This window comes from Stegastes partitus, unplaced genomic scaffold (genome assembly GCF_000690725.1).
Source record: "Stegastes partitus isolate 25-593 unplaced genomic scaffold, Stegastes_partitus-1.0.2 Scaffold1082, whole genome shotgun sequence".
In the NCBI taxonomy this organism is placed as follows: Eukaryota; Metazoa; Chordata; class Actinopteri; family Pomacentridae; genus Stegastes; species Stegastes partitus.
In genome coordinates, this window is record NW_007578813.1 from 243,789 (window position 1) to 269,874 (window position 26,086).

The 26,086-nt window shown below is 44.0% G+C and overlaps 3 protein-coding genes across 5 annotated transcripts in view; 1 reads left to right on the plus strand and 2 right to left on the minus strand.

Moving 5' to 3' along the window:
- c9h2orf80 (chromosome 9 C2orf80 homolog) overlaps window positions 1–1,140 on the minus strand; it is an 11,457-nt gene extending 10,317 nt beyond the window's left edge. Inside the window, exons 1-3 of the mRNA XM_008295902.1 lie at window positions 1,100–1,140; window positions 939–1,020; window positions 768–850 (exon numbers count right to left, since the gene is read on the minus strand). Of these exons, the coding sequence (XP_008294124.1) occupies window positions 768–850; window positions 939–1,020; window positions 1,100–1,140 (206 nt within the window). The remainder of the gene's footprint in view (window positions 1–767; window positions 851–938; window positions 1,021–1,099) is intronic.
- Window positions 1,141–4,425: 3,285 nt separating this feature from the next.
- Window positions 4,426–12,018, minus strand: sgo2 (shugoshin 2). Of its 3 annotated transcripts, none has more exons than XM_008295895.1 (9): window positions 11,959–12,018; window positions 8,842–8,998; window positions 8,583–8,758; window positions 8,428–8,502; window positions 7,562–7,626; window positions 7,146–7,279; window positions 5,387–7,066; window positions 4,708–4,822; window positions 4,426–4,633 (listed from the first exon to the last, which is right to left on the minus strand). In XM_008295895.1, exons 2-9 carry the CDS (start codon window positions 8,924–8,926, stop codon window positions 4,504–4,506), a joined length of 2,460 nt encoding a protein of 819 aa, XP_008294117.1. In that variant the 5' UTR covers window positions 8,927–8,998; window positions 11,959–12,018; the 3' UTR covers window positions 4,426–4,503. The 3 variants fall into 3 exon arrangements, with proteins under 3 accessions (XP_008294117.1, XP_008294118.1, XP_008294116.1); XM_008295896.1 differs by lacking the exon at window positions 11,959–12,018 and adding an exon at window positions 10,305–10,455 and having other exon boundaries at window positions 4,708–4,819; XM_008295894.1 differs by lacking the exon at window positions 11,959–12,018 and adding an exon at window positions 10,305–10,455.
- Window positions 12,019–12,107: 89 nt separating this feature from the next.
- pikfyve (phosphoinositide kinase, FYVE finger containing) overlaps window positions 12,108–26,086 on the plus strand; it is a 42,644-nt gene continuing 28,665 nt past the window's right edge. Inside the window, exons 1-9 of the mRNA XM_008295903.1 lie at window positions 12,108–12,221; window positions 14,564–14,760; window positions 16,802–16,963; window positions 20,499–20,510; window positions 20,953–21,059; window positions 22,637–22,808; window positions 23,183–23,390; window positions 25,082–25,108; window positions 25,238–25,327. Of these exons, the coding sequence (XP_008294125.1) occupies window positions 14,577–14,760; window positions 16,802–16,963; window positions 20,499–20,510; window positions 20,953–21,059; window positions 22,637–22,808; window positions 23,183–23,390; window positions 25,082–25,108; window positions 25,238–25,327 (962 nt within the window). The 5' untranslated portion in view covers window positions 12,108–12,221; window positions 14,564–14,576. The remainder of the gene's footprint in view (window positions 12,222–14,563; window positions 14,761–16,801; window positions 16,964–20,498; window positions 20,511–20,952; window positions 21,060–22,636; window positions 22,809–23,182; window positions 23,391–25,081; window positions 25,109–25,237; window positions 25,328–26,086) is intronic.

Here is a 26,086-nt window from a genome sequence, read left to right on the forward strand (position 1 = left end):
AAATGAACTAATGCAGACAGGAGCTCATGGAGATCCTGGTCAGGGGGCACTAAGGGGTTCTGCTGGTCCCGAAAAACCCTCGCACTCCTCAGTGGTCCCTCACAGTCCAGCTCCGATGTGTAGCGGCTCTTCTATAGATGCTGATGAAGGCATTTTGTTGAGAACTGCTTCGTTTTCTGCTCCTTCCGAAGTTTTACAGGAGAGAACTGGTTTCCAGTGGAGGTGTTTTCATACCAGTGATCTCAACCTCCAACAGAACCTGCTGCGGAGCAGGTTAGCCGTTCAGCTACGTTACCATGGTGATGTACCCGGTAAGAAGAGAACCACCTTCGTAGGACCGAAAACCCAGGATTTAACCTGAAGCTACCTCGCTAAGCCCAAATCCTGCTTCGTAGTCCAGGCCCCAGGTGGAGCCTCTTACTGTTTAACACCAGCAGCACCGTGATAAAGACTTCTGTGGAGGTTGATGACCTCCAACCAGAACCCATGTTTAAGATGAACTCGACCAACGAGCTCCTGAATCTTAGTGACAGATGGAACAGGTCTGACTCTGTGGTTTGAATCTGGTGGATATTGATTCAGTTAATCTGTTATTGGTTGATAACACTGGTCACTATTGATCAAGAAAACCTAAGGATTAAAAAAAAGGTTTAGATTCATGCAGATAAAGATGAGTTGGATCGTAATGCTTGAGATCAGACTATGAATATGATGTGGCACATATAAACCAGTACAAACAGATGCTGAACATTCAGAATAAATCCTACATGATGTCTCTGTCCAGAACATCGGGTCCTTCTTCTTTGTCCAACCACCAAAGAGCGACGCTGATGGCCAGATCATAGTGAGCCTGGAACAGAAGCATCAAACAGAAAACATCTATATCTACAATCTATCTATAATCTATAATCGATCAGCTCGTCATGTGGACTGTTTACCAGGTCGTCCAGCATCGTAGACGTCCCCTTCCCCTTTGGGTCGAAGGAGATTTCTCTGAGCTTCTGTCCGATGTAGTCGCCGCTGTGTGGAAGGAGGAAACACTCTGAGACACCTTCATAGTTTGTTTCTCGGTGGTTTGTGTGGTTTTAGTTTCACTCACATCAGAGCCTCGACGTCTCTCTTCAGCTGCTTCGCCTCCATTTTCTGGCTGGAATCTTTTCATGCACGACTTCTGCAGAAACAGCAGAAAACAATCACGTCCTGTTTATTAATCCGGCCGCTCCGCTTTACTGTGTCGTCGATGTGACTTTAAAGTTTTGTCTCGGACACAAACGCTGTCGACACCTTGTGCTGTCTCTCTTTAATCGGCTGTAATTGTCCCTGTTTGGTTTCTGTTTTTATCGGGAGCATCAGAAGGTTTTCTGAAGTGCTTCCGAGGTTTGTCCTCCATGACTCTCAGGTGTTTGTGGTTGTGTAGAAGTAAAAGACACACGTGGGTCTGGTTGGACTTTAAAGGATTCTCTGGTCTTTGTGCAGAACTCCAGCAGGAACTGCTCATCAGCTGCTAACAGCATCCCTGTAGTGAAGCATGGCGGTGGCAGCATCATGCTACAGGACAACACCTTCAGCACCTTGATGATGGGAAGCAAACAGCCACGACAACACCGGAGAGTCTTCGGCACAAGTGTCTGAGTGCTGATGAGGGAGAAGCCTTGAATCCTTAATAATCCGGAAGATGGAGGTTCAGATGTTTCCCATCTAATATGATGAAGTCTGAGAGAATCTGAATCCAGATGAAGCCTGTAGAGATTCACTCAAGAAGACTGGAAGCTGGAACTTCTGCCAAAAGAGCTTCTACGGGAGTCTTCAAGCCCGAGGAAACTTTCATCTGATGGACAGAAACATGAACTCTTCATGCAGAACTCAAACCGGCTGGTACCAGCGTCCTTACAGTCAGGCACGGCGGTGGCAGCATCATGCTACAGGACAAAACCTTTCAGCACCGCAATGATCCCAATCAAACAGCCACAACAACACCAGAGTGTCTTCAGGACGTGTCTTGAAGTGTTGAGGAGTGAAGGGCAGACTTCATAAAACATCTACGTGAGACCTGAACGTGGAGGTTCAGATGACCCGTCTGATGAAGTCTGAGAGGATCTGAAGGAAGAATGAGATCAACAGCAGAGATCCAGATGAAGCAAAGCCTGGAGGGACTCAAGAAGTCCAACAGCCTGAAGTAAGACGACTCAAGTCTAAAGGCAAGATTCCATTTCAGGGTTATTGGGTGTAGGCTGATTGAAAAATAATCTTCAACACAACACCATGAAGAGAGAGCTGAGATGTCAGCGTTAAAACCAGCTGGATGAGGTGTTTTACTCTAGTTTGACTGATCAGCTCCTACAGAGAGATGCAGCAACACACTCAACTAGACTGAGTCTGAATCAGCCGAAGATCTGAAACAGGAGAGACATCAGCTGAAGGGCAGAGAACACAGCAGCACACAGGAAACCAGCTCAACACGTGAACTCACCCACTGAGCAGAAACTGGTCAAACACAGGAGAGCATCATCCAAACGGGTCTCTGTTCACCTCAGCCGAAGCCTCCAGCAGCAGCATGGAGCTGGAGTCTCAGGTGAACAGTCAGCACTGAATAATTCAGCGTGACCACCGGCAGAGCAGACGTTACCTGGAAACAGGTGGAGCTCCAGCAGCAGGAAGGGACAGAAACACTGCTGCAGGGTTTAATAGAAGTCTGTAAATGACATTATTAATAATCTGTTTATGTGCAGACATCCTCACCTGCAAAGTACAGCTGGGACAGTTGATTGAGCAGCCGTGGATTATTAAAATACTCACCAACTACTTTGATAAATGATTCATGAGTCTGAGTCGTTTTTTAAGGAAAACAACATTCTGTGATTTCAGCTCCTTCAGTGAACATTTTCCTTTGTGACACTAAACTGAACATCTGTGGAAAAAACAAGACATTTGCGGAAACTCTGATCCACGTTTTCTGACCAAACAAACCGATTAATCCAGAAAATTGTGGAAACAATGATGAGACGCAGTCCGGTTTCCTTCCCGTCTCAGTGCTGTGTGGTTGTGGAGTTACACGAACACATCCAGACTTCTGTTTATTAACATCTACAAATGATTTGATTATTTTTTTAGTTTTTTTCTCTAAAATATCACAGGTTGGTGAGAAATATTCATCAGTGTCTCAGAGCCAAAGTTGACGTCTTTAAAGTTTTTTTGTTTTTAAGAGAAGTCTAAATTCTGATTTTCTGCTTTCTTTCATCCTGACAGTCAACTGAACGTCATCCTGGACTTGGATCCACATTCGTTCATTGTTTTCTGATGTTTTATAAACCAAGCAGCAAATTAATCAATCGATTAAAAAAAGTAACAGACAGATCAATCGACCGAATCCGTCATAGCAGAGCTGATAATCCATCCATCATCTCTACACCTTAACCCTCACTATGGGGGGCTGGAGTCTATCCCAGCTGACTCAGGGTGAAGGCAGGTTCACCTGGACAGGTAACCAGTCTATCACAGGGCTACACTTAGAGACAGACAACCAAGCACACTCACATTCACACCTACGGACAATTTACAATCACCAATTAACCTCAACATGTTTCTGGACTGTGGGAGGAAGCCAGAGAACCCGGAGAGAACCCACGCTGCACGGGGAGAACATGGAGACTCCACGCAGAAAGATCCCGGGTGTCCTCACCGGGATGTGAACCACCGAGGCACCGTGCAGCTCTACAGCTGATAACTTGCAGCTTTTTTCTATTCTACTTATAATAAAGGGAACAATACAGACAGATGTGACGTCTGTTCTGCAGTTTGAACTCTGGATTCATGTTTTCTTCTTCTGAACATAGTTTATTATAAAACGTTCTGAACACAAACGGTTCTTCATCCAGATTAGTCGTCAAGCTGAAATGTCAAAAGAATAGAAAAACTTCAAGAAGCCGTATCACTGTGACCACGTTAGTAAATCAGTGTTTATGCGTCGAGCTGCTCACTGATATGTTTCAGTTTTTACTGAAACTAAAGCGACTGTTTTCTTTTTTTATCCATCTTGGGCTGTTTATTGACATTTTACAAACCAAACAACTTCTGATTTAGCGAGAAAACGATCGACTGCTAAACCAACAATAACGACGAGCTGCAGCTGTAAAGTAACTGCTGGAGGAAAAACTACAGTTTCTGTATCAGCATTAAAAATGAATCAAGTACAAGTACTGCAAATATCTGCTCCAGCACAGAAAAACACAGTTGTTGTTGTTTATAAAGGACTGAGAATATAAAGTCTGTATTTGAACAGGTTTTTACTTAATCAAGTATATTTTTGCCTAATTGGTCAGAAATGACAATAAATGTACAGCTTCCTGGTAAATAAGGCGACGGAGACGCTACATGGACCGACGTCCAGTCTGAGGCCGGAAAACCCTGTTAAAGATACGTTCAGTATATAAAACCAGTTGAACATCTTTATTGACCTTCAGAGCAAACTAGAAAGAAACAGTTAAAAAGAGAAACTGTAAACGATCAGTCCAGTGAAACGGATCCGTCCATCTGGGGCTTTCGGACCGCCTTCTGCTTCTTCTTCCTCTTGCCCTTAAACACCGGCGAGCTGAGGAACTTGCTGTCGGTGTGCTCGTCTCCTCGCCTCAGTTTGCTGCAAAGACACAGAAGCCTGATGAGCCCTGCAGCTTCCTGTCAGAGGTACCGGCTGGTGAGAGTCGTCCTCACCTGTTCAACGTGGGCTCCTTGTAGCTGACGACGCCCTTCCGCCTCCTCGTCCGTCCTCCAGCGTCTCCGTCCGGAGTCGACATGGTGTTGGTCAGCGACGTCAACACTCGTCCTGCTGCGACACACAAACAGTTAATCAGCCGCGTTTAACAGACACACAAACAGCTAACAGAGACACAAACCAGTTCACACGTTTCCATATCAGCTCTGCAGGTAAAACACATCCTCTCCAAACCTACAGCAGGTTTCATCGTCTCCCCAAGTCTGTCAGAGTTCTACCACCAGCTTCTCTCTCTGTTATGTCCCACTGATCATTATGATCACTGCTGATTATTCTCTCTATCAGCGGTTTGGTCTCTAAAATGGCAGAAAAAGCTGAAACAACGTTGATCCGAGTTCTCTGAAGCTCAACATGACAAATGTCTCGTTTTGTTTACTGCCACAGAGGAAAGAAACCAGAAAAGATTCACATGTAGGAAACGAACCTGGAGACTTCAGACTTACTCGCTCTGACCGGTCAGTATCACATGTGTGACGTTCTGTCTGAAAAACGGACCAACTCTAAGCTTTAAGTCCTGATATTTAATCAAAATCACTTCATCTTCAATAAGCTGTCAGCAGATTCTTTACAGCACTAAAAACTCTGCTCAGCTCCTCTAAACACTGGTTGAACTGATACCTGGAGAGTTTTCGGTCGACTCCTGGACGTCCTCCGGCCTGCTGGATGTTGCTCTGGTAGGACTGGCCGGTAGGGACTCGACGTAGGTGTCGTTCACGGCGACGCCCAGCCACGGCGGCAGCTCGTCCATCAGCAGGTCTCCTACGTCCTGATGGACGGACTCGGCAGCAGACGTCCTGCTGATGTTCACACCAACACTTTTGTCTCGAGTTCTCCGCCGACAGACGACAAACGTCCCTCGTAGAGTTCTGGAGTCTGTGGCTGGATTCAGGTCGAACGTCTTCCTGCTCGGTTTAGGATTCAGATCCGTCCTGGACTTGGACTTGGAGGACAGATGTTGGAAGATGTCTTCAGGATGTGAGTCCAGCAGCTGTGGATCCTCTGTTCTGGTTCCAGGAGAAGCGTTGCTGGGATCAGGACCTGCTTCGTTCTCAGATCCAACCTCTTTGTTGCTGCGCCGCCTTTTCTTCTTCTTCTTCCTCTTCTCATGTGAAACATCTTCCTCTCTCTTCTTGATGGATCTTCTCGTGTCTTCTCTTCTGGCTTTTTTGTGTTTGTGGTCCGACAGCAGGACGTCCTCCTGAAAGCTCCCCGACTCCTCCGAGTCCATCCAGGAGCGCTTCCAGGAGCGCCGAGGCTCTGAGCATGGATCTGGTTCCGACCGTTCGCTTCCATCCAGGACCACCAGCGGTTCTTCTGCCTCCCAGCTGGACCCTACTGGAGGCCTCAGGCCCGGTTCTGGTGAAGCTCTGCTGGAGGAGCTGTGGTCTCTGTCCACTGACACCACAAACGTCCCTCTGCACCTGGAAGCCGGACCTCGGCTAGAATCAGGCTTCGCTCTGCTCTGACGTTTGTTGCTTGGAGGAAGAAGCTCCACCTGTTTGGACTCACCTGCACAGAACATCTCTTCGTCGACCTCAGGGTGAAGCTGCTGAGGTTTGGACCAACTGTTCTCCGTCTCATGAGGAACTGAAGGTTTCCTGCTGACTGAAGACGACCTCCGGACTTTACTTCTGGATTTCCTGCAGGTGATCCTAGATTGTGTTTCCTCTGCAGGATCTTTGTCACGTGAACTTCTGCTGGATCTGGAGGACTGAACTTCAGGATCTGTGAAGTAATCGTCCAGGTCCGGTGGGTCGATGTCTCTGGATTTCAATCTGCTCTTAGATGTTTTCTGATTCCTGCCCAGTTTTGGGATGCGAGACGTGGTGACGCTTCTCCACGACGTTTCAGATGATGGAAGCTCTGCATCTCTAAACTCCTCCAGCGGCTCATCGGTTGGTTCTTTGCAGAACCTCTCACCTGCAGGGTTCTGCTCCTCTGCACGGGTCTGTTCTTCTGTCTTTCTGCCTTTGGGTTTGCTGGGGCGGCCTGTTTTCTTGGTTTCCACCGTGACGATCTCATTGGAGCTGCTGAGCGTCATCTCCATCGTGGTGTCCAGCAGCAGAGTTCTCTCCTGTTTGTTTGCAGGCGGAGCTTCGGGTTCCAGAGCCGAGTCAGAGGAGACGGCCGGTCCGGACTGCTCACAGGTCTGGTGGTTCTGGACCGAGAGGATGGACGTCATGTCGAAGCCAGACTGAGCCAGAACCGCTGACAGCCGATCCACCTCCTCCCTCAGGCTGCCGGTCCGTCCTGTCTGGGCCACCGGTGCAAACGGACCCGAACATCTTTCCTCAGCATCTGTGAGCCACGGATCAGAACCATGGGTCAGAGACACGATACAGGAGGTCACGTATTTTACACTGAACACATCTCCCACCATCACAAACAGCTGGAGCCTCGCTGACGTCCTCCCTGGTGGAGATCCTCTCCGGCCGCTCGGCTGCTTTGCTTTCAGCAGAACACAACGAAGTCCGTGAAGCTTCCGGCTGCAGCAGAAAACGATCCGAGAGCCTGAAAAACATTCAAAGGTTCACTCAGCTGCCCTCTGAAGCCTGAGGAATCATTGAGGTGATCTAACGTACAATTAAACGAGTCAACAATCGACGAGTTTTAATGTTGGCAGTAAAATGTTCAGCAGCCGTTTTCCTAACGTCGGCGTTTGCAGGCAGGACTAGTGGGAGTAAAACTCTGACACCAGTTTAACAGAGAAGAGGACATAAATAAAAAGAAATCGTCCGTCATGTCTCAGAGACGAGCAGACTAACGGTCACAGTAAACGGAATCATCTCTGACCTTCCTGCTGCTGCAACGTGCTCCTGGTTGCCTTCAGGTCCCATCGCACAGTCCTCTGGAAGCTCCTGTGGGAAACAGACGACGGTTTAATGTTGCTGCTGTTGAGTCTGAACAAACTGTGAATCCTGTTTTAAAGCAGCTGAAGTAGAAACTAAAGATAAAAACAGGTTTCTGCATCAGGACGAAACGTGTTTCTGTCATGTGAAACCTGAAAGCTGCTTATTCTGCCGTAAACCTAAAAGTATCACGAGACAGTCTGATCCAAGCAGAACAGAGCTGGTTCTCTAAATATAACTAAGACAATATACTTTATAAGTTTGAGCATATTTATAATTTTTCAGACCCACTTTATATCCTGTAGAGAGAACGGCTTCCTTTTATACTAAACAACTGAATCATAACCTTCATCTACTGTCCAACATGACAGATTCTGGATCAGTGACATGATGAGAAATAACAGAAATGTTCAGGGTTTTATCTTTAGTAGTTCAGCCTCAAATTTCAATGTGAGAAAAAGCCTGCTGAACGTGGGACGACGAGGAATTGTAAAGAAATGCATCTCGTAACTGGTTGATATATCAATCTAAACGTTTACAAGTAACTTTATCAGATCTACATTTTATGCTGTTAAAACAACTTCAGGCGAATCAGACATCATTGAGCAGAAATGGTTCTAAAAACGTGCTGATTTTTGTTGGAATAAGTCTGATGTGACTCATTACACATTTTTCATCTCAGTGTTTCTGTCCTCTGAACCCAGTCAAGGTCCGATGTTCAGTCATTTAGTTTAGTTCACAGATACGTCTTTCCTGATATCACCGTGATGCTGTTTTGGTTCAGTTTTAAAACCACAGATTTGTTCTCACAGCGTCTGGAAACAGGTCCGTCACCATGTTCCAGTGCTGCAGCGCGTTGCTCAGCAGGTTCTTCACCACCAGGATCTGTAGAGGAACACGGGATAACCTGCAGTCAGAACCACCAAGAACCAAACAGAACCTTTCAGAGACCGAGATCGACTCACCAGTTTTCTCTGTTTGTAGTTCTTAGTGGCCCGTTCAAAGCAGTCGGCTTCCATCTGTTTCTTCAGGAAGACGACCTCCTTCTCCAGCTGCCGACATCGGTCCTTCTGGGCCGCCAGCGCCAGAGCCAAGGCCTTGTTGTTGGTCTTCAGAGAGACCTTGAAGAAGGACGAGGTGTCTGGTAGAAGCAGAGCAGCATTAATTCTGTTCCTCGTTCAGAAAATACCTGAGAGCCGCTAAACTAACGGTACAAAGACTCACTGAGAATCTTATTTTTGATCTTCGCTGCAGCCACTGACGTCTGGGTGGACGCTTTGGACGGAGTCATCTTCGGCACAGGAAACATCTTCAGAACATGAATCTGTTTGGAAACCAGCAACTGGAGCGAGACGCAGGAGTCGGATTCTCCACACAGACACTGAACAAAATGCAAAGTCAGCATTAAACACAATCTGGAACAAACTCTGCTGTAAGTCTCACTTCTTTAAAACTCGAGACTCTGAATTCATTAAAGCAAAATTGCAGCTTTCTAATAAGTTAAACTGTATTTTAACTTTAAGTTTTTGCTTTATCTTATTCTTTATTCTCTATTTGACTCTTTTAATTGTGTTGAAACAGTTGTTTTATACACGTTTTGTTCCTTTTACAGTTTGTCCTGATGCTGTTTCATGTAAATCACTTTGAACCGCCTTGTTGTTAAAATGTGCAGCACTAATGAACCTGACCGGCCTGAAGCCAGCATCATTAACTTTATTGGTTGTTTAGTGTGTAAAATGTCAGAAAAAGGTTTTGTTTTGTCCAAACATCTGCAGTTTTCTGTTGTAGAGGAAAGAAAACAGAAAATATTCACACTGAAGACGTTGAAAAAGGACAAATGTGACTTTTTCAGTTTAAGAAATGATTCAAAATGATAATCGATCATAAATCCTTTGGTGGACATCAGCTCCAGAACATCCACTGAACTGACCTCAGGCTGTTGAAGCTTCACTTTACACCGTTTTACATTTAGATTTTCTATTAATTCCTCCTTTTGCAGAAAGTCCTTTGTGTGGAGCAGATTCAGAGAAAACAAAATGATGTTTTATCAAATTTTAAAGCGATTGTTTAAATACATGTTTGTTTGTTTTTCTGCTCAGATGTGTAAATTCTTGTATATATTTACCTTATTTTTTAAAAATTATTAATTATTTTATTTTTTTCTTTCTCGAGTTATTTTACTTTATTTTCTATTTTCCTATTTCTATAATTCCTGCTCCTTCCTTGGGCGACACCAACAGCCGGAACCAGATTCCCTGAATGTTGTGGACGTATTTGGCCATTAAAGCTGATTCTGATTAATCTGTTGATTATTCTGTTGATGAATAGATTATTGATCAGCTGTATATGAGGTCAGAGTTTCCTCAGATATCTTGTTTTGTCCAAAGATATTCAGTTTTCTGTCACAGAGGAGTAAAAAAAAAACAACCAGAAAGCATTCACATTGAATTTAGACGCTTTTCTTCTTTAAAAATCATATTAATCGATCATCAAGATAGTTGACAACTAATCACTGAAGTTGCAGCTTTGATAAAGTTTGACCTGAGTGACAAAAACAAAGCAAACACTTGGGATAATTCAGTTTTTTATACTGAAATCAAACTGAACGGTTTCCCGTTTGCTAGCGGACGGTAACGGCAGCTAAGTTCGGCTAACCGGCGCTAACTCCGCCATCGGGACCAACTTACCGGAAATAATCGTTAACCAGCAGGAAAGTCTGTCTCTTGTTAACGGATTCCTCGATTGCAGTCGTGAACTGACGATCAAACGAAGAGTTTAATCGTCTTTTCACCGGTTAGAGCTCCGGTGTTTGCAGGTGAACGCTGCTAATTCAAACGTAAACAGAAAGTCCGCCGAGCCTCTGCGCAGGCGCAAAGAGGGCGTGGCTAAATCTGGGTAGCCAATCAGAAAAGTTTAACATTTAGATTTCTCCCCTGAGTTTGTCTCCTCAGGCACAGAGCAGCTGGAACTGTTCTAAACTCACATCAGATAATAATTCCTTTTTTGGGAGTAGAAGAAGCGCATTTCTCCATCACAGGCAGACAAACATGTGAAGACAAATGCGCTTAGATGCTAAGAACATGTTCAAATGGTAGATACGTGTGCTTTATGGGAGTATTTCTATTTTATGTTTCTGTATACTAATGAGGATTAAGCGGTGTATAGACAATGGATGGATTTCTGTATACTTTGTCATTTCAGGGGGAGATGTTGCATCTTTAGCTCTACAAAAAGACATTTTATATTTAATAAAACACATTTAAAAGCATGCAGTGCATACAAGTTACAACCAAAAACTGATTTCTCACATGGTTTTATGCAGCTCTCTGCTCTTTCTCTGCTCGAAGGTATTTTTGGCTCCGGTTCTGTGTTTGCTGCTTCCACCAACCTGTCCACTGCTTGTGTCCTCTTGTTTGTTTGTTTGTCTCAGGTAGCTTGTTGTCTCTCCTCTATACCTCCACCACAACCTTCCTCCCTCACTTCACTGAGTTCTCCACGTATAATTTAGGTTTAAACGTTTAATCCAGGTTTGATTTTTACTGCTCAAATTACTCAGGGAATCTGTTATATATTGTAGGTTCATTACTTGGACATGAAGGTTATTCAGGTTCATTTGCAGTACATATAATATTGTAGGATCTCAACCCTAATATTTAACTTAATTAATTTACTTAATTCATATAATAAATAATACTGTACTGTCTTCACCTTGACTTTCAATCCATCAGTTAATTTGTTAGACAATATAAGGTTGTAAGTTCATTTATAATCTATATATTATATTGTAGGTTCTTAACCTTATTATTTACACTAATCAGGTAAATGTGCATTTTAAATTATATATTTAAAAATGATGTCGGGCTTATATAATTAAATAATATTGAAGGGTCCTAACTGCAAACGTTAACTCACTCTGATACATTTACATAATAAATGACACTGTAGGGTCTTAGCCTGAGTATTTACATTAGGTTTTTTTCGGAGGCTTTAAATGTGCTGTGCAAATACCAGGGCCTTGATTTGACTCATATTGTCATGTGGCATTTTGCATATTTATGTCTCTTATCTTTTGTGTTTTAACTTTATTTTAAGGGGCAATACATATAAATATTACCATCATAGCAGAGAATGGCTTTGGTTAGACAATTTTCACATGTAAAAAGAGCTCGTTAAGTTTCCACGTAGAACATTAATTTGATTTGAGGCATTTACTCACAGATGACAGCCTCAGATCAGCTGTTTCCTCCATCAGGCATCAAGATGAAAACTAATAAATTACTGTAATAAAATAAAAGTTGAAAAATGCAGGTAGTGGCACTTTAATGTTACACTCCTGTGTACCTTTACTCCACTTCAGAGGGAGAACTGCTGCTTTTTCCGCGTTTTAATGAGCAGCATCCAGACGGCGTCGCTTCATGACCGCAGAGCGCTTCAATCGATGTCTCTGGGTGCGACCTGTGCTGCCTGCTGCTGCGGGCAGAGCGGCTGCAGGGCTCGACTGGTCGGGGCTGCGCGTTGTTTTCCGGGAGTCGGCTCCTGTCCAGGTGTTCCGCCGCTGCCTTCACCGGAGCTTCACAGTGATGTCGGGCTCATTTAGTGAACCGGTAAATTGCTTTTTCTTTGCTGTCACGGCGGTTCGGCGGTGTTTGGAGCACTGACTCTCCCGCCGGTTAGCTGCCACCTGAGGCTAGTTAGCTAGCTCAGCTAAAAACAGTTGTTCTGTGCGGATCAATAAGCTAACGGTAGCTAATCAGGTCCTAATAGCTTAATTAAGTCATTATTGGGGGTTTCAGTTAGGTGGTGCTCATAATTAAACCTTACGTTTATCAAAGGTTTGTTGTAGATATGCTGACATGCAGGCTCACTGGGATAGAGGCTGGTTTACTGAGCTAGCTGAACGGTTGTTAGCTCGAAGCTAGCTGACTTTAACCGTTAGATGTGGGTTGTGTGAGGTTCGTGGTCAGCCCGCGGACTGACAGCGTCCAGGCGACACGAAGCCTCCCGATCATGTGAACACGAACCGAGACACGAGCTGGACTCAAGTCAGGAAGCCGTATCAGCTGCGGCCTGTTTGGTCACATGATGAGCTTCTGCTTTATGGGCTCTGGACCTGCTCGACATGGCCCGTAGCCGAGCCGCAGTCAGAGCAGGTCCACGGTCCACCGGAACCACGGCGGATGGAGCTCCGCGTTCTGGGTCCGAATGAAGCAGGCACCGGTTCATGTCACGAGATCGTGTTTGGGACCATTAGGGATCATGTGACCTCAGATGTTGTGTGTGTGTGTGTGTGTGTGTGAGGTTGTGCTGCAGCAGGGTGGGTTCACAACAACAACACAACTACTGGAGTGTTCACAATCACGACTGTTTTAGAAACGGCAATGTCCAACTGCAGGTGACACCTACACGTCCACGTCCTCATTAGTTTAGTGTCCTGGTACCACTCCACACACAGTCAGACTCACAAAGAGACACAAAACGACCGAAATGAGCTGCAAACCACCGTGAAAGGAAACTAAAGGAGACACGAAGTGACATTAATGGAAAATGACTGTTCTGAGAGACAGAATGACTAAAAAGACGTGCAGTATGACCACGAGAGAGACTAAGATTAGATGCAAAATAAGCGATATGAGAGGCCATCTGACTATGAAGACACACAACTTACCACCAGAGAAGCTGAATAACCACAAACAGAAACTAAAAGTCAAATGTGAGACACAAAACAACAAAAATAAGATGTAAAATAACCACAAAGAGACACAATATGAACAGTATGTGGGGTTAGTTTACCGATAAACATACAAAATGCTTACAAAAGAAGAAACATAACCACAGTGAGAGACAAAATGTGGTGATGACAAAAAGGACAAATGTCACAGGCAAAATGGCTGGAAATGTGCTCTAAATGACCCGGAAGTGCACAAAATGGCCACAAGAGAAGCAAAATAACCCCAAAGAGATACAAAGCAAACAGAAACAGATGGAAATCTACCAATGTGAAACACAAAACAACCAAAATGAGAAGCAGAATCGCTGCAAAACACCACAAAACTACCAAAATCAGACACAAAAGTGACTGCTAGAGAGACAAAATACCCCCAAACTGATGAAAGGTCATCATAAATAGACACAAATGCGCAGTGTGAGAGGCAGAATGACTGTAAATACAAATACAGTGACGTTTATAGAAGCGAAATACTCTCTGATGTGGCGTTTTATTAGGGTCCGAGGACCCCTACTTGTTATTATTTGAAACAGAAACTAAAATGTGGACTTGGTTTGGGTGACAGGTTTGAAGCCACTGTGTGTTTAATTTCAGTTTCCACTTTAGCTGTTGTGTTTTCATGGACACACTGTTGTGCTGCACTTGTGGAGGCAGCAGTAGAACACTGTTCAGGTTAAGGCTACAGAAGTCTAGTTTATGGTTAACAGAACAAGACCTGCTGGGCTCAGAGACTTTCACCTGCAAAATGTCTCAGAAAGAAGCTTCAAATGACCAAAAACAGACATGAAATGACGGCAAGGAAGCAAAATAATCACAAAGAGACTCAAGTGTCCAGTGTTAAACACAAAACAACTAAAATAAGACACAAAACAACCAGAAAATTACTGTTATGAGACAAAAGGACTGTCAACAGACACAAAATAACTAAGAAGACATTGACACAACCACCAAGGATGCACCAGACGTCAAAGGCAAAGTGACAACAAAGAGACATGAAATTACTAATGTGACTCACAATATGACCTGAAGAGACTCAAAATGACTGTAAGAGAAGCAAAATGACCACAAAGAGACACAAAACGACCAAAAACACACAAAATAACCACAACAGATGCAAAATGACTGATGAAGAAACTCGCTGAGCTCACTGATGCCGTCATAATAATGTGATCAGTGCTCCTGGTCAGTTCCTGATGGTGCTGCTGATGTGTGTCTTTGCAGCAGAAGCAGTGACATGGCTGCTGATGATAAGTCCTCGTCCTCGTCCTCAGCTGATTGGACCGCCGAGCCGCCCGTCATCTCGCCCAGCAGCCCCTCCCACCTGACACACTTCAAGCCGCTGACGCCGGAGCAGGATGAGCCGCCGCTCCGCTCCGCCTACAGCTCCTTCGTCAACCTGTTCCGCTTCAACAACAAAGGTGAGTCTGAGCCACGGAGCAGGTTCAACAAATCCAGGCTTTCTTTGGTAGTCGGCTCAACAAAACCTAAACTCCAGTCAGAGACGTCAGACGTCAGAAGGTGTTTGTCAACTTTCTTTGCTAATCAGACTTTTTGTTTCGCTCTGTTCACATAAAATGAGGCGTTAAACGCATCATGTGACTCTTCCTCTGCACAGAATGGACCAATCATGTCTCACCTACGGTAGTCAACGGGTTGTTTTTATGTTATTTTAAAACAGCATCAGTTACCGTGGAGATCTAGCTCTGCAGCATCCGTTACCATGGAGATAGAGCAGGTTAAAAGAGAGACGCCTTCGTGATGCTCTAAACTCAACATACCTGCTGACTCACTAATCGCTCCTCATAGTTCAGCCTTCTGGTTTCATGTTTCGTGTTAAATCTGTTAATAATCTGAATCCTGCTGCTGCTCCTTTAAAACCGGCCAGAGAGCGATTTAAAGAAGCGATTAGTTTCAGTCTCGTGAGGTCATGTGAGGCAGGAAGCAGTGAACCTCACGAGTCACGTGTTTTTAGTTGTGCTCAGCTCAGCAGCGCAGAACTGAAAGTCATGAACCTCACCAGTGTCACAGACACAGCGGCTTCAGTTTAATGATGATTCAATCAGTAGAAATCAAGTGTCGCAGTATAAAAGTCCGCTGGTTGGTCCAGTCGTTTGTGGCTCAGATGGTTTTTCCATTAAAGCTTAAATTACTGGGTTAGAAGTTCATGAACTGAAAAATGCCGCTCATTTAACTCTGATTACAGTTCTGAGTTCCTTTATTCATCAAAACAGCCAAAGTTATTCAGTTTCTATTGTTTTATTTATAACTTGTGAAACAGAAAGATGCGGTTTGAGAACCTGTAACTGGATATCAGTTTGTATTTTATCAAATATAAAAGATGTCGACTGTTTATTACATCAAATCAGGTGAAAGTATTAAAGTAACGTGATAAATAATATGATACGGTAGGTTTTGATGAATCTTAAGATCAGAGAACCACTAAACCTCCACAATAAACATTTATTTAATGCAGAAAAATATTATGTTTAGCTTCTAAAAACATCTTGATGAGATGCTGAGACGAGCTGCATTTTTCAGAAATCTTTTTATTCTTCTTTCTGGACAAATGAATCAAAACTGAACACTTTTACTGACATGAAACTTAAGATAATAAATAAAGTGATAATACGTTAAACTGTTTTTTTTGTTAAACAAACTCACTGATACGTTTCTGTTCAGTCTAAAGCCTCCATGACGACAGTGAACTCTGTTTTAATGTTCAGTTTTTCTGCTTAAATATTTTTTTTCTTGCAATTTTTAAGCAAACATTGTGAACATTTAATGCTTTTTATTGGCTGTAATTAAATATCTTTGGACCGTTGATGGAAGGCAGCACCTTGAGCTTCTAGGAGATTATTAGATCAATGGGAAATCGAACTGATTTCTGTTTTTTTTATTTTGCACCATGATACAAATCAGCAGAAACAGAACAATAAAAGTCTAAAACTCCTCACAGGAAACGTCAACACGCATCAGAAACAAATGCAGAGACGTACAAACATAAGCAAACGTTACTGTTTCTCTTGTGGGCTCCTTTCCTTTGCACTGTTTTCTATCCATGCTCCATTTAAACCAAATGTTTAACAGGAAGTAGACACACAGTGACCAGGCCGCAGCTTCATTTAGCAAAATAAAAGCATGTTGGATGAACAAACTGTCAGAGATCGTTTCCTGCATGAAGATGGAGGAACTGATGCTTCCAAATCAGAAAAATAAAACAAGCAAACACAGAATACAAATAAGAAACTACCAGTTTGAGCTCTGAAGATGATGATATCAGGTGTTTTCACCACTTTGTCACATTTTAGAGACAAAACTTTAGACATTATTGGACAATAAGCTGCATTATTAGAGGCGTCCATACATGCACCGAGACATTTGCGTAGATTTTAACAGTGTGATGACCACAAGGTAAAGCAGGATGAGTGCATTAACTGACCTCCATGCGTCTGTGTGCAGAGGACGGACGTTCTCCCTCCACAGCTGCAGAGAAGCCAGATGTCGTGTCTCCGTCGCCTCAGGCTGAGAGGAGGAGCTGGTCCTCCAGTCCGTCGCATTCAGCCTACAGGGTGCATCGCAAGCCGCATCCAGAGCACCTGAGACGCACCTCCACCGCCTCAGGTAGAAGTCACACTGCTCAGGCTGCTGCTGCTGGGGGCGGAGCTGACAGGGAGGGAGTCGCTCTGAGAGGGTTTCATCTAGAGGTGGAGTCTGGGATTGTCGGTATTCTCCTGGTTAACATATTCAGATGCCATTCTTCTCCGTGTTCACGAGCGTGGACAGGACACACTGGGATAGTGTTGTGTGTCGGTCTGAGGGTTGTTTCAGAGACAGGACTGTGTAGGAGGCATCTAGCACCAGCTAGCTTCAGTGTTCAGGTCGACTGGTTGGTCGATTTGCCTTTATTCTGACAAATCCTCATCGGCTAGATGATCTGCAGGCTTCCTGTCATGTGGAGAGAAGCTCCACATCAGCAGCCTTTCACGATTAATCCTCTAGCTCGGGCTGCAGGAGGAGCAGACGAACGTTTGCTCTGAGCTGATGTCTGTGTTTCTGCATTATGCTCAAAAAGTGGAGTTTAAACTTCTAAATCTAAAAACAGCAGCTGACTGGTCGGTGTTTTATTCCTCAACAGTTCTGGTTCTGGACCACCAGCTGGTATAGTTTCAGAAAGCAGATGAATCTGTGCAGCTGCTCCCAGTGTGTTACCATCAGTTCAGTAGAAAAATACAAGAAGGCACGAAATCACCAGAGAAAGATGCAAAACGATGACAGCGTGGTGTGAAATCACCACAATAAGACGTGGAGTCAGCACAAAGAGAAGATGTAGAACCATCCAGCTGACGTACTGTTAGAATAATATGAATCTGTGCAGCTCCAACTGGTTCCATTGGTTCATTTAACTCAACATTTAACTCATCTACAGATGAACTGAAGATTATTCTCCTCCAGCGACGCATCGATTGGTTGAAGACTCGGTGTCAATCCTCTAAGCTCTCCTCTCTGTGCCTTGTGCTTCTGTAAATGGGATTGGTTGTGTGTAGTTTAGGATGTGTTATTATTATTATTATTACTGTGGAGATGTGCTTCTGTAGGTCCTTTCAGACACAGCTGGTTCTCTCTGTGCCCTCTTTCACACATAGACTCCTGCTAAAGCTCCATGCATAGTGTCAGAAGTCTCAGTGTGTCTGCAACATTCAACTGCAGCAGTTTGTGGTGATGACTCAGAGGTTAGTCTGGTTCATCACTACGGTGGCCAGGAAGTGCAAAAGAAATGTACAAATGCCGAAACACTTCTACAAGTAAAGGAAAGGGAACGTACCAACTCTGGGGCTGAACCAGAAGTGGTAACGGGAGAGACCAATAAGAGCTGTTGTTGTCATTTATGGAGTTCATGGTGACCCAGGATGGACAGAGGGATGTTTTGTCCGTTTTACGGCACACGTATGAGCCGATTATTGTGGTTTTGTTTTGTGTGGTCGGTCTTTAGAATTTTTAAGGGGCATGGACCAGAAAACCGCGTTAATCGTCTCATGTGTGCCACAAAACGGGCAAAGCATCACTCGGTCGCTGTCTATCTTGGGTCACCGAGTGTTTCAGGAGTTTCTAAGTGTTTCGCTGCTTGTAATTTTCTTTTGCACTTCCCAGCCACCGTACGTTACAGCCCAGATATTCACCCAGTCTGACAGCAGGTCTGTTGAACCTCTGACTCCACCTTTAGCTTGAAGCGTGATTATGTTTGGTTTCATTGGAAGGCTGCAGAAGTCGCTGCTTTGTGCCGCTTTTATCCAGATCATCCTGATATTGTGGCTGTTGTTTGCTCCACAGACCAGTTGATTGGATTATCAGTCAGTAGTTGGTTTTGCAGCCTCCGTCCTGACGAACGAACCGTCAGCGATATCAGTCTCTGTCCTCTGAAGGCTTCGGCTCTTTGTCCAGACGCTCTGATCTCACTTTACCGTGTGAGACTCAGCAGCACAGAGTCCAAACATCCATTCAGCTCACGTCGTGAAGGTTCTGAAATCTGCGTAAAAGAATGTTTGAACAAATATGGAGAGTTACTGTCTTTCTTCTGTCCTGTTGTTTGTTGCTGCGTTCTGAGTAAAAACCAGTTCAGGCGACAAATACTACATTCATCACCAACTAGCTCCATGTTCAGTTATTTGGTTTTAATTTGTTTTTAAAATCGTCTAAATTCTGTGACTGTTTTCTGGGTTCTTTCCTCTGCGACAGTAAACATTGATGAATATTTGTCACCGTTTTCTGAGTTTTCAACAACTGATTATTTAATTGAGGAAAAAAACAAAACAACAGATTAATCCACAATGAAACGAATCATTAGTTGTGTGTTTTCAGTTTGTATTTGAAAAGAGACAAAGTCAATAAATCAGCCTTCACGTAGATGAGTTAGATAAAAAAGACAAATGTTCAGTGACGTCGCCTCAATATAAATATAGAAGAAATCAACCCAGAGCCATGAAACACAATTAATTACAGTCAGATAATAATTATATTTCATTATATCCAACAGCAGAACTTTTAGGATGTTTAAACCTGCAGTTTATTTCACTCAGGATGCTGCTGTAAAGTGTTTCGTGACTTCACATCATCAGGACGAGAAAAATCTGTTTTTATTGTTCAGTTGGAAAGAAGAGACAAACTCTGAATCAAAGTGTGAAGGTGAGACAGTGCAGGGGACAGATTTAGCATTTTAACTTCCCCACATGGTTCCTTGCACAAAAGCAGTTATGTTTTGTTTTTAGAATTGTCAGAAATGTTAAAATATGAAAATCAATCAAACACCAGCATCGTTTCCCACAGCGTTGGTTAATATCAGGCTCCAAACACTTGTTTCCTTTTGTTGACATATTTGAGTGAAAGTTTTGATTTTTTGAAATCTTTTTTTGGCGCTCTGGAGCAACTCCGGTGCTCGTGAGCGACTGTCCTGCAGGGTTTAGACCAGGGGTGTCGAACTGCGGTCCTCGAGGGCCACAATCCTGCATGTTTTAGATGTTTCCTTCTTCCAACACATCTGATTCAAATGATCAGCTCATCATCAAGCTCTGCAGAAGTCTGAGAACTATCCTGATCATTTGAATGAAGTGTGTTGGAAGAAGGAAACATCTAAAACATGCAGGATTGCGGCCCTCGAGGACCGGATGTCGACACCCCTGGTTTAGACGTTACATGAATGGATCTCCAGCAGCTTGTTGTCAAGTTCTACACAAGTCTGTTCATGATGCATTCATGTGAGTCAGGTGTGCTGCAGTACGGAAACGTCTAAAACCTGCAGGACAGGAGCTCACGAGGACCGGAGATGGAGATCCCTGCTCCAGAAGTTATCAAACTGTCAGTAAAAGGTTTTCAGAAGAAAAAAAAAAAAGTTCTGTGAATCAGCTGAATGAAATACGTTAAAACCAGAATCAGAATATAGACGGGAATGAAACATTCGTGGATCAAAGTTGGAGAAGAATCACCTTTAAAGACACGTCTGCTCATGAAGCCGTACGTATGCTGGACGTTTCCTGTCCTTCATGCCGCGTCCTCTGTGGAGGCGACATGTTGGAACAGTGCATGAACGTTGTCTGTGCTGAAACCTCGACAGGTCAAGTGTTGTCTCGGCTTAACGTGGTTCTCATGTCTTTTCTGATTCCAGTGGACTGGCCAGGTGAGGTCCTCTGCACTGTGTGGTTTTACTAAAGATGCCGAGCGAATGTTCTGACAACCTGCAGCGTGTCTGAGTGCATGCGAGTGTGTTTGCATTTCCAACCAAACGCTTCCTGTTCTCTGCCTTTGGTTTGCTCTAATGTTCCTCTCAGGCACTAATAATACTGGAATGGTGTTTGTCATGGATGGTTTAACGTTTGTGTTCGACATGTTTCTGTTTCCTGCCCAGTTTTCTTTATGGCTCATGTGCTGTTTTATCCACATTTGCACCTTTTGAGGCAGGTGCTGAATGCATTGTCAGACATTTGTCACCTAACTGTTCGTCCTAGACTTAATTAGACTCTGCTTATATAATACGGAGGCATATCTGACAATGCAGCAGGATGGATGTTGAAGGTTTTTTTGGTGCATGTGGTTAATGTGGTGTTTGTTCCTGGTCGCAGATGGCAGCAGGAAGTCGGATGCGTCTCTGAGCCACGACCCTCGGACTGCTGTCCAGCTTCGCACAGCGCTGAAGAGGCTGAAGGAGATCATGGAGGGCAAGAGCCAGGTAACGCTCAGCAGGCCTCTGCTTCTGGGGTCTCCTCGGGGTTTAGATTAGAGCTAGACCGGCCTGGGAGATGGATTAGAAACTAAAGAGAAGATGAACAGGAAGACTCTGATTTGTCTGTTAACGTCAGAAAAGAGAAACTACCAACTGGCTCCACGACTGAGATCACAGCTCCGACTTTAAACTGCTCCAGGCCTGGTTTAGGACAGCTCTTGGACTGCTTTAAGACCTGGTTTAGGACTGACTAAAGACCTTTTTTAGACTAGTTTTTGTCCATGCTTCAGACCTGGTGTCAGATCTGATATGAAACCTGATATTCAACCTAATTTCAAACTTCATATAGGACTGGTTTAGACTGATTTAGACTGTTTTAGACTGTTTCAAACTGGTTTAGACTAGTTTCAGTTTGGCTTCAGACTGTTTTAAACTGGTTCAGACTGGTTTGGACTGTTTTAGACTGGTTTCAAACTGTTTTAGACTGGTTTAGACTATTTCAGACTGTTTTAAACTGGTTCAGACTGTTTTAAACTGGTTTAGACTAGTTTCAGTTTGGCTTCAGATTGTTTTAAACTGGTTTGGACTGTTTTAGACTGGTTTCAGACTGTTTTAGACTGGTTTAGACTATTTCAGACTGTTTTAAACTGCTTCAGACTGTTTTAAACTGGTTCAGACTGGTTTGAACTGTTTTAGACTGGTTTCAGACTGTTTTAGACTGGTTTCAGACTGTTTTAACTGGTTCAGACTGTTTAAAACTGGTTTAGACTAGTTTCAGACTGTTTTAAACTGGTTCAGACTGTTTTAGACTGGTTTAGACCATTTCAGACTGTTTTAAACTGGTTCAGACTGGTTTAGACTATTTTAGACTGGTTTCAGACCTGATGTAGGACTGAATAAAAACCTTTAATCTTGTTTCTGGCCTAGCGTTTTAGTTTCAGACCTGGTCTCACACCGGCTTCAGATTCAGCTCAGGAAATGTTTTTAGACTGGTTTGGAACTGTTTGATTTGGTTTAGGGCTGATTTAGGATCTTTTTAGGACTGGTTCAATAGCTGTTTTTTGTTCTGGTTTCATTCTTAGTGAAGGACCTGGTTTAGACTGTTCCAGACTTGATTTCAGTCTGATTTAGGACTGGTTTAGACAGTTTCTGGCCTGGTTTTAGACCTGCTTTCAGACTTTATATAGGTCTGATTTAGGACTGGTTTTAGACCTGGTTTAGATTTTTTTAGGCCCTTTGGTGGCTGGTTTCTGGGCTGGATTTGACAGTTTTTGACCTTGTTTTAGGTTTGATTCAGGACTTATTTAGGATCTTTTTCAGACTGGTTTCCAGGCTGGTTTTTGTCTCGGTTTCAGTCTTGGTTTAGGTCTGGTTTAGGACTGTTTTTAGACTGGTTTCTGGCCTGGTGTCAGACCTGGTTTCAGAATGATTTCAGACTCATCCTGCTGCAGAATGAGTTCAGGACGGTCTGTCCCTGACTGTTCAGTAGAAAAGGAAGAATGTAAAGTCCTTAAAGATGTGCAGATGTTTCCTGACCCTGCAGCCTGCTGCTCTGAGGATTAAACCGGCGTTGCGTCCTGCAGGACAGCGACCTGAAGCAGTACTGGATGCCTGACAGTCAGTGTAAGGAGTGCTACGACTGCAACGAGAAGTTCACCACCTTCCGCCGCCGACACCACTGCAGGCTGTGCGGTCAGATCTTCTGCAGCCGCTGCTGCAACCAGGAAATCCCCGGAAAGTTCATGGGCTACACGGGTAAATACGACCACAACAAGTAGGTTTTATTATTCCAAGAGAGCTTCAGTGTGAATGTTCTACCAGGTGGTGGTGCAGCGATGAACCTCATGTTTTATACTGTACAGGTGGGAATAAAGCCACCGAGCAGTTTCACTTCTACTTTGTTTCTTCACTAAGTGGCATCTTGGAGACTTGAAGCTGCTTAACTTTCATTTGAGCTAAATTAGCATCAAAAAACGTGAACTGTCTGTTTACATGTCTCATGTGTTTTATGTCTGATGTTCACCTGCTTGGTTGAGTCTTTCCTGGCAGGACCTTCATGTGTGTTTCAAGACCTTCCACAGGTTGAGTGTTTTGTCCCACTGATCCCTCCCCTCCATGTCTGCATGTAGGAGACCTGCGAGCGTGCACGTACTGCCGTAAGATCGCCCTGAGCTACGCCCACTCGGCGGACTCGGGCTCCATCGGCGAGGACCTGAGCGCTCTGTCCGACTCGCCCTGTTCTGTCTGTGTCCTGGAGCCCAGCGAGCCTCGGACTCCGGTGGGCGGACGGAAAGCCAGCAGGAACATCTTCCTGGAGGAAGACCTGACCTGGCAGAGGTGAACTCACCACACTCACCCTGGGCCCAGTCAAACCAGGAACCTTCAACTCTCAGACCCAGAAATAACAAACGTGGTTCTGAATTTCACACCAGATTTCTGAGACATGTCAGAGGTTTCTGGTTTGATTCTGCCCAGACGCAGTAGAACAGCGCGTCCCTGCATGGCTCCCTCAGCTGCTCCTGAATATCAGCATCCTTCAGTCCACTCACCTGCTGCTCAAACCTGAAATCCATCCGGTGTTTAATCAGTCCCAAAACTGTACGACTAAACCTGCTGAATATACCAAACGTAGACGTGCTCATTATGCACGATAACGTCGATTATTTATTATTCATGCATTCATGTGTTCATCACCTTAATGCTGCAGAAGCTGGAGGTGAAGCTGGTTTTATTATTTATGTGTTGGGATCAGAAAGTTTTCATCTAAATCTCATAATAACTGTTTAACAATCAGTAGCTGTAAGAATCAATCAACACAATGGTTCTAATCAATCAAAGAACAGTTACCAGCTGCTGTTGATGAGCGAGTTATTGTCTTATTATTATTATTATTATTATTATTGTAGCTTTATTTGTACTTTTCCAAAACAAAGTCACAACATTTGGTGCAACGAAAATTGTCAAATTAGACAAATAATGAAAACTAACTCAAACCGTTAAATAAATGATGTAAAAATATCCCCAACATGCAACATAAATGCAATAAAAGATTTTTATTAAATGTATTTAGTTTTAAAATGGAACATAAGTGTTCTCAGAGATTAGACCTGAAGTGTGACTTTTATCTGAGTATTTTGCATTTTTGGGACAAAAACCCTACAAAACATCTAAAAACGTTATACTACTGGATATACGTACATAAATACATGTTAATGCTGAATGCTGCAGTATTATTAGTTATGGAGAATAACTAAAGTCACATGATCACTAAAACAAACTAGAGAACTAAAACAGTTTATATGTTTGTTCTGAGACTCATTAAACGCCTGAAGTCTGCTGTGGTTTGCACTTTACTTCCTGTTGTGGTGCCTCCTGCTCCTCCTCCTTCTTCCCCCTCCCTCTCCCCCCCTCCTCCTTCTTTTCCTCCTCCTCCTCTTCCTCCTTCTTTTCCTCCTCCTCCTCTTCCTCCTCTTCCCTTCTCCTCCTCCTCCTCTTCCTCCTCCTCCCCCTCCTCCTCCTCTTCTTCCTCCTCCTCCTCCTCCTCCTTCTTTTCCTTCTCCTCCTCTTCCCCCTCCTCTTCCTCCTCCTCCTCCTCCTGCATGCCCTGCTCCTGCTGTAGAGACTCTGTCAGCGATTGGTCTGGTCTGTGTTCCTGTGGAGGTGATCCTGGATCATTTCTTGGCTCGTCAAAGTGTCGAACCTTCAGAGGAGAAGTGAGAGTGATCAGATGAACCAGAGGTTCTCCTCAGCGTGTGGTCAGACGCTCATATTTATTAGTACATGACAGGACGGCCGTCTGTTCTGGGAACCAGCGTGATGTTTGACCACGAGGCCTGGTCCTCTACGAGTCTGTCTGAAGATGTCATTAAGGAACGCTGACCAGATCAAACGGCGGCAGACTAACAATGGCTGCTCTCTACCGCCTGCTGCTGCTGCTGCTGCTGCTGTGTGATCCACTGTCTGCTCATTTTCTCTATTAACTTTCCTCCAAGAAAACAAACGTGTTTCCTCTCTCTCTCCTGGCATAGAAAAACTCCCATTGGGATGAGAAAGAAGTGAGTGTTTGATTCCTTCATTGTTCCACATCTGTCAGCTTTAGGCCACTGCTTCTAGCTCTGAGGAGTGTCATTAGGCTGTAGGGAGAGTCTGAGGATGAACATAAACCAGAGCTGGTGTCTTGTTAGTATGATCCACCAGGAGCCGCAGGGCAGCGGCCTCAGCTCCAGACTGACCACGCTGCAGGAGGACGTGGGGAAGTCGCCGGCCAGGAAGAGGTCAGTGTCTGGAGAGTTTCTGTTTGTCTGATGTAGCTCCGCTGAACTAGACCTCTGGATCCTCGTGATCATCTGTTATTACCGTAAAAACATTAGCAACAATGATTAATAAGCAGTGAAGCTTAATTCTGTTATTAAGGTGCTTTCAGTGCCTTTTATAAACGAGGAGCTCATCACTCAGTAGCTGCTGGATCATCGTCTGTCGTTAGAAGATTTGAACGTTTAAAGAGGTTTGAAATACGTTTTCGCTGTGACGCCAGAAACTGAAAAACTAGGGAGAAGTTTATGGTGACAGCGAGATGTTTTCACGTGATTCCAACATGAAACTTGTCACGTTTTAACAATAAACTATTTGTCTAGTTTGGATAAAGTGCAGAGAGCCGATAAACCGGAGAACCGAGCTCACGTCTGGTTAAGTTCTATGTAACTGTGAGAAACTCCAGGCTGCAGACATGACGCAGGATTTTAAAAAAGCACAGACGCTTCTGGAGCCGCCGTAAAAACTGAACTTATCATCGTGATCAATAACAGCAGCATTAATTTGTTTATTCAATTTTTATTTCTTTCATTGAGTTAAAACCAAACCAGTAAACGTGACGCAAACATTCCCGACTCCTGAATGAAAGGCAGCACAAAGCAGAACAATCTGATGTTATCTGTGTTGATAAGATCAACGAGGAAGCTTTTTAGAGCAACTTTCGGGGGTTTTAAAGGCAACCTTTGCATCTTTTTTAAAGCAACTTTTGAATCTCTTTCAAA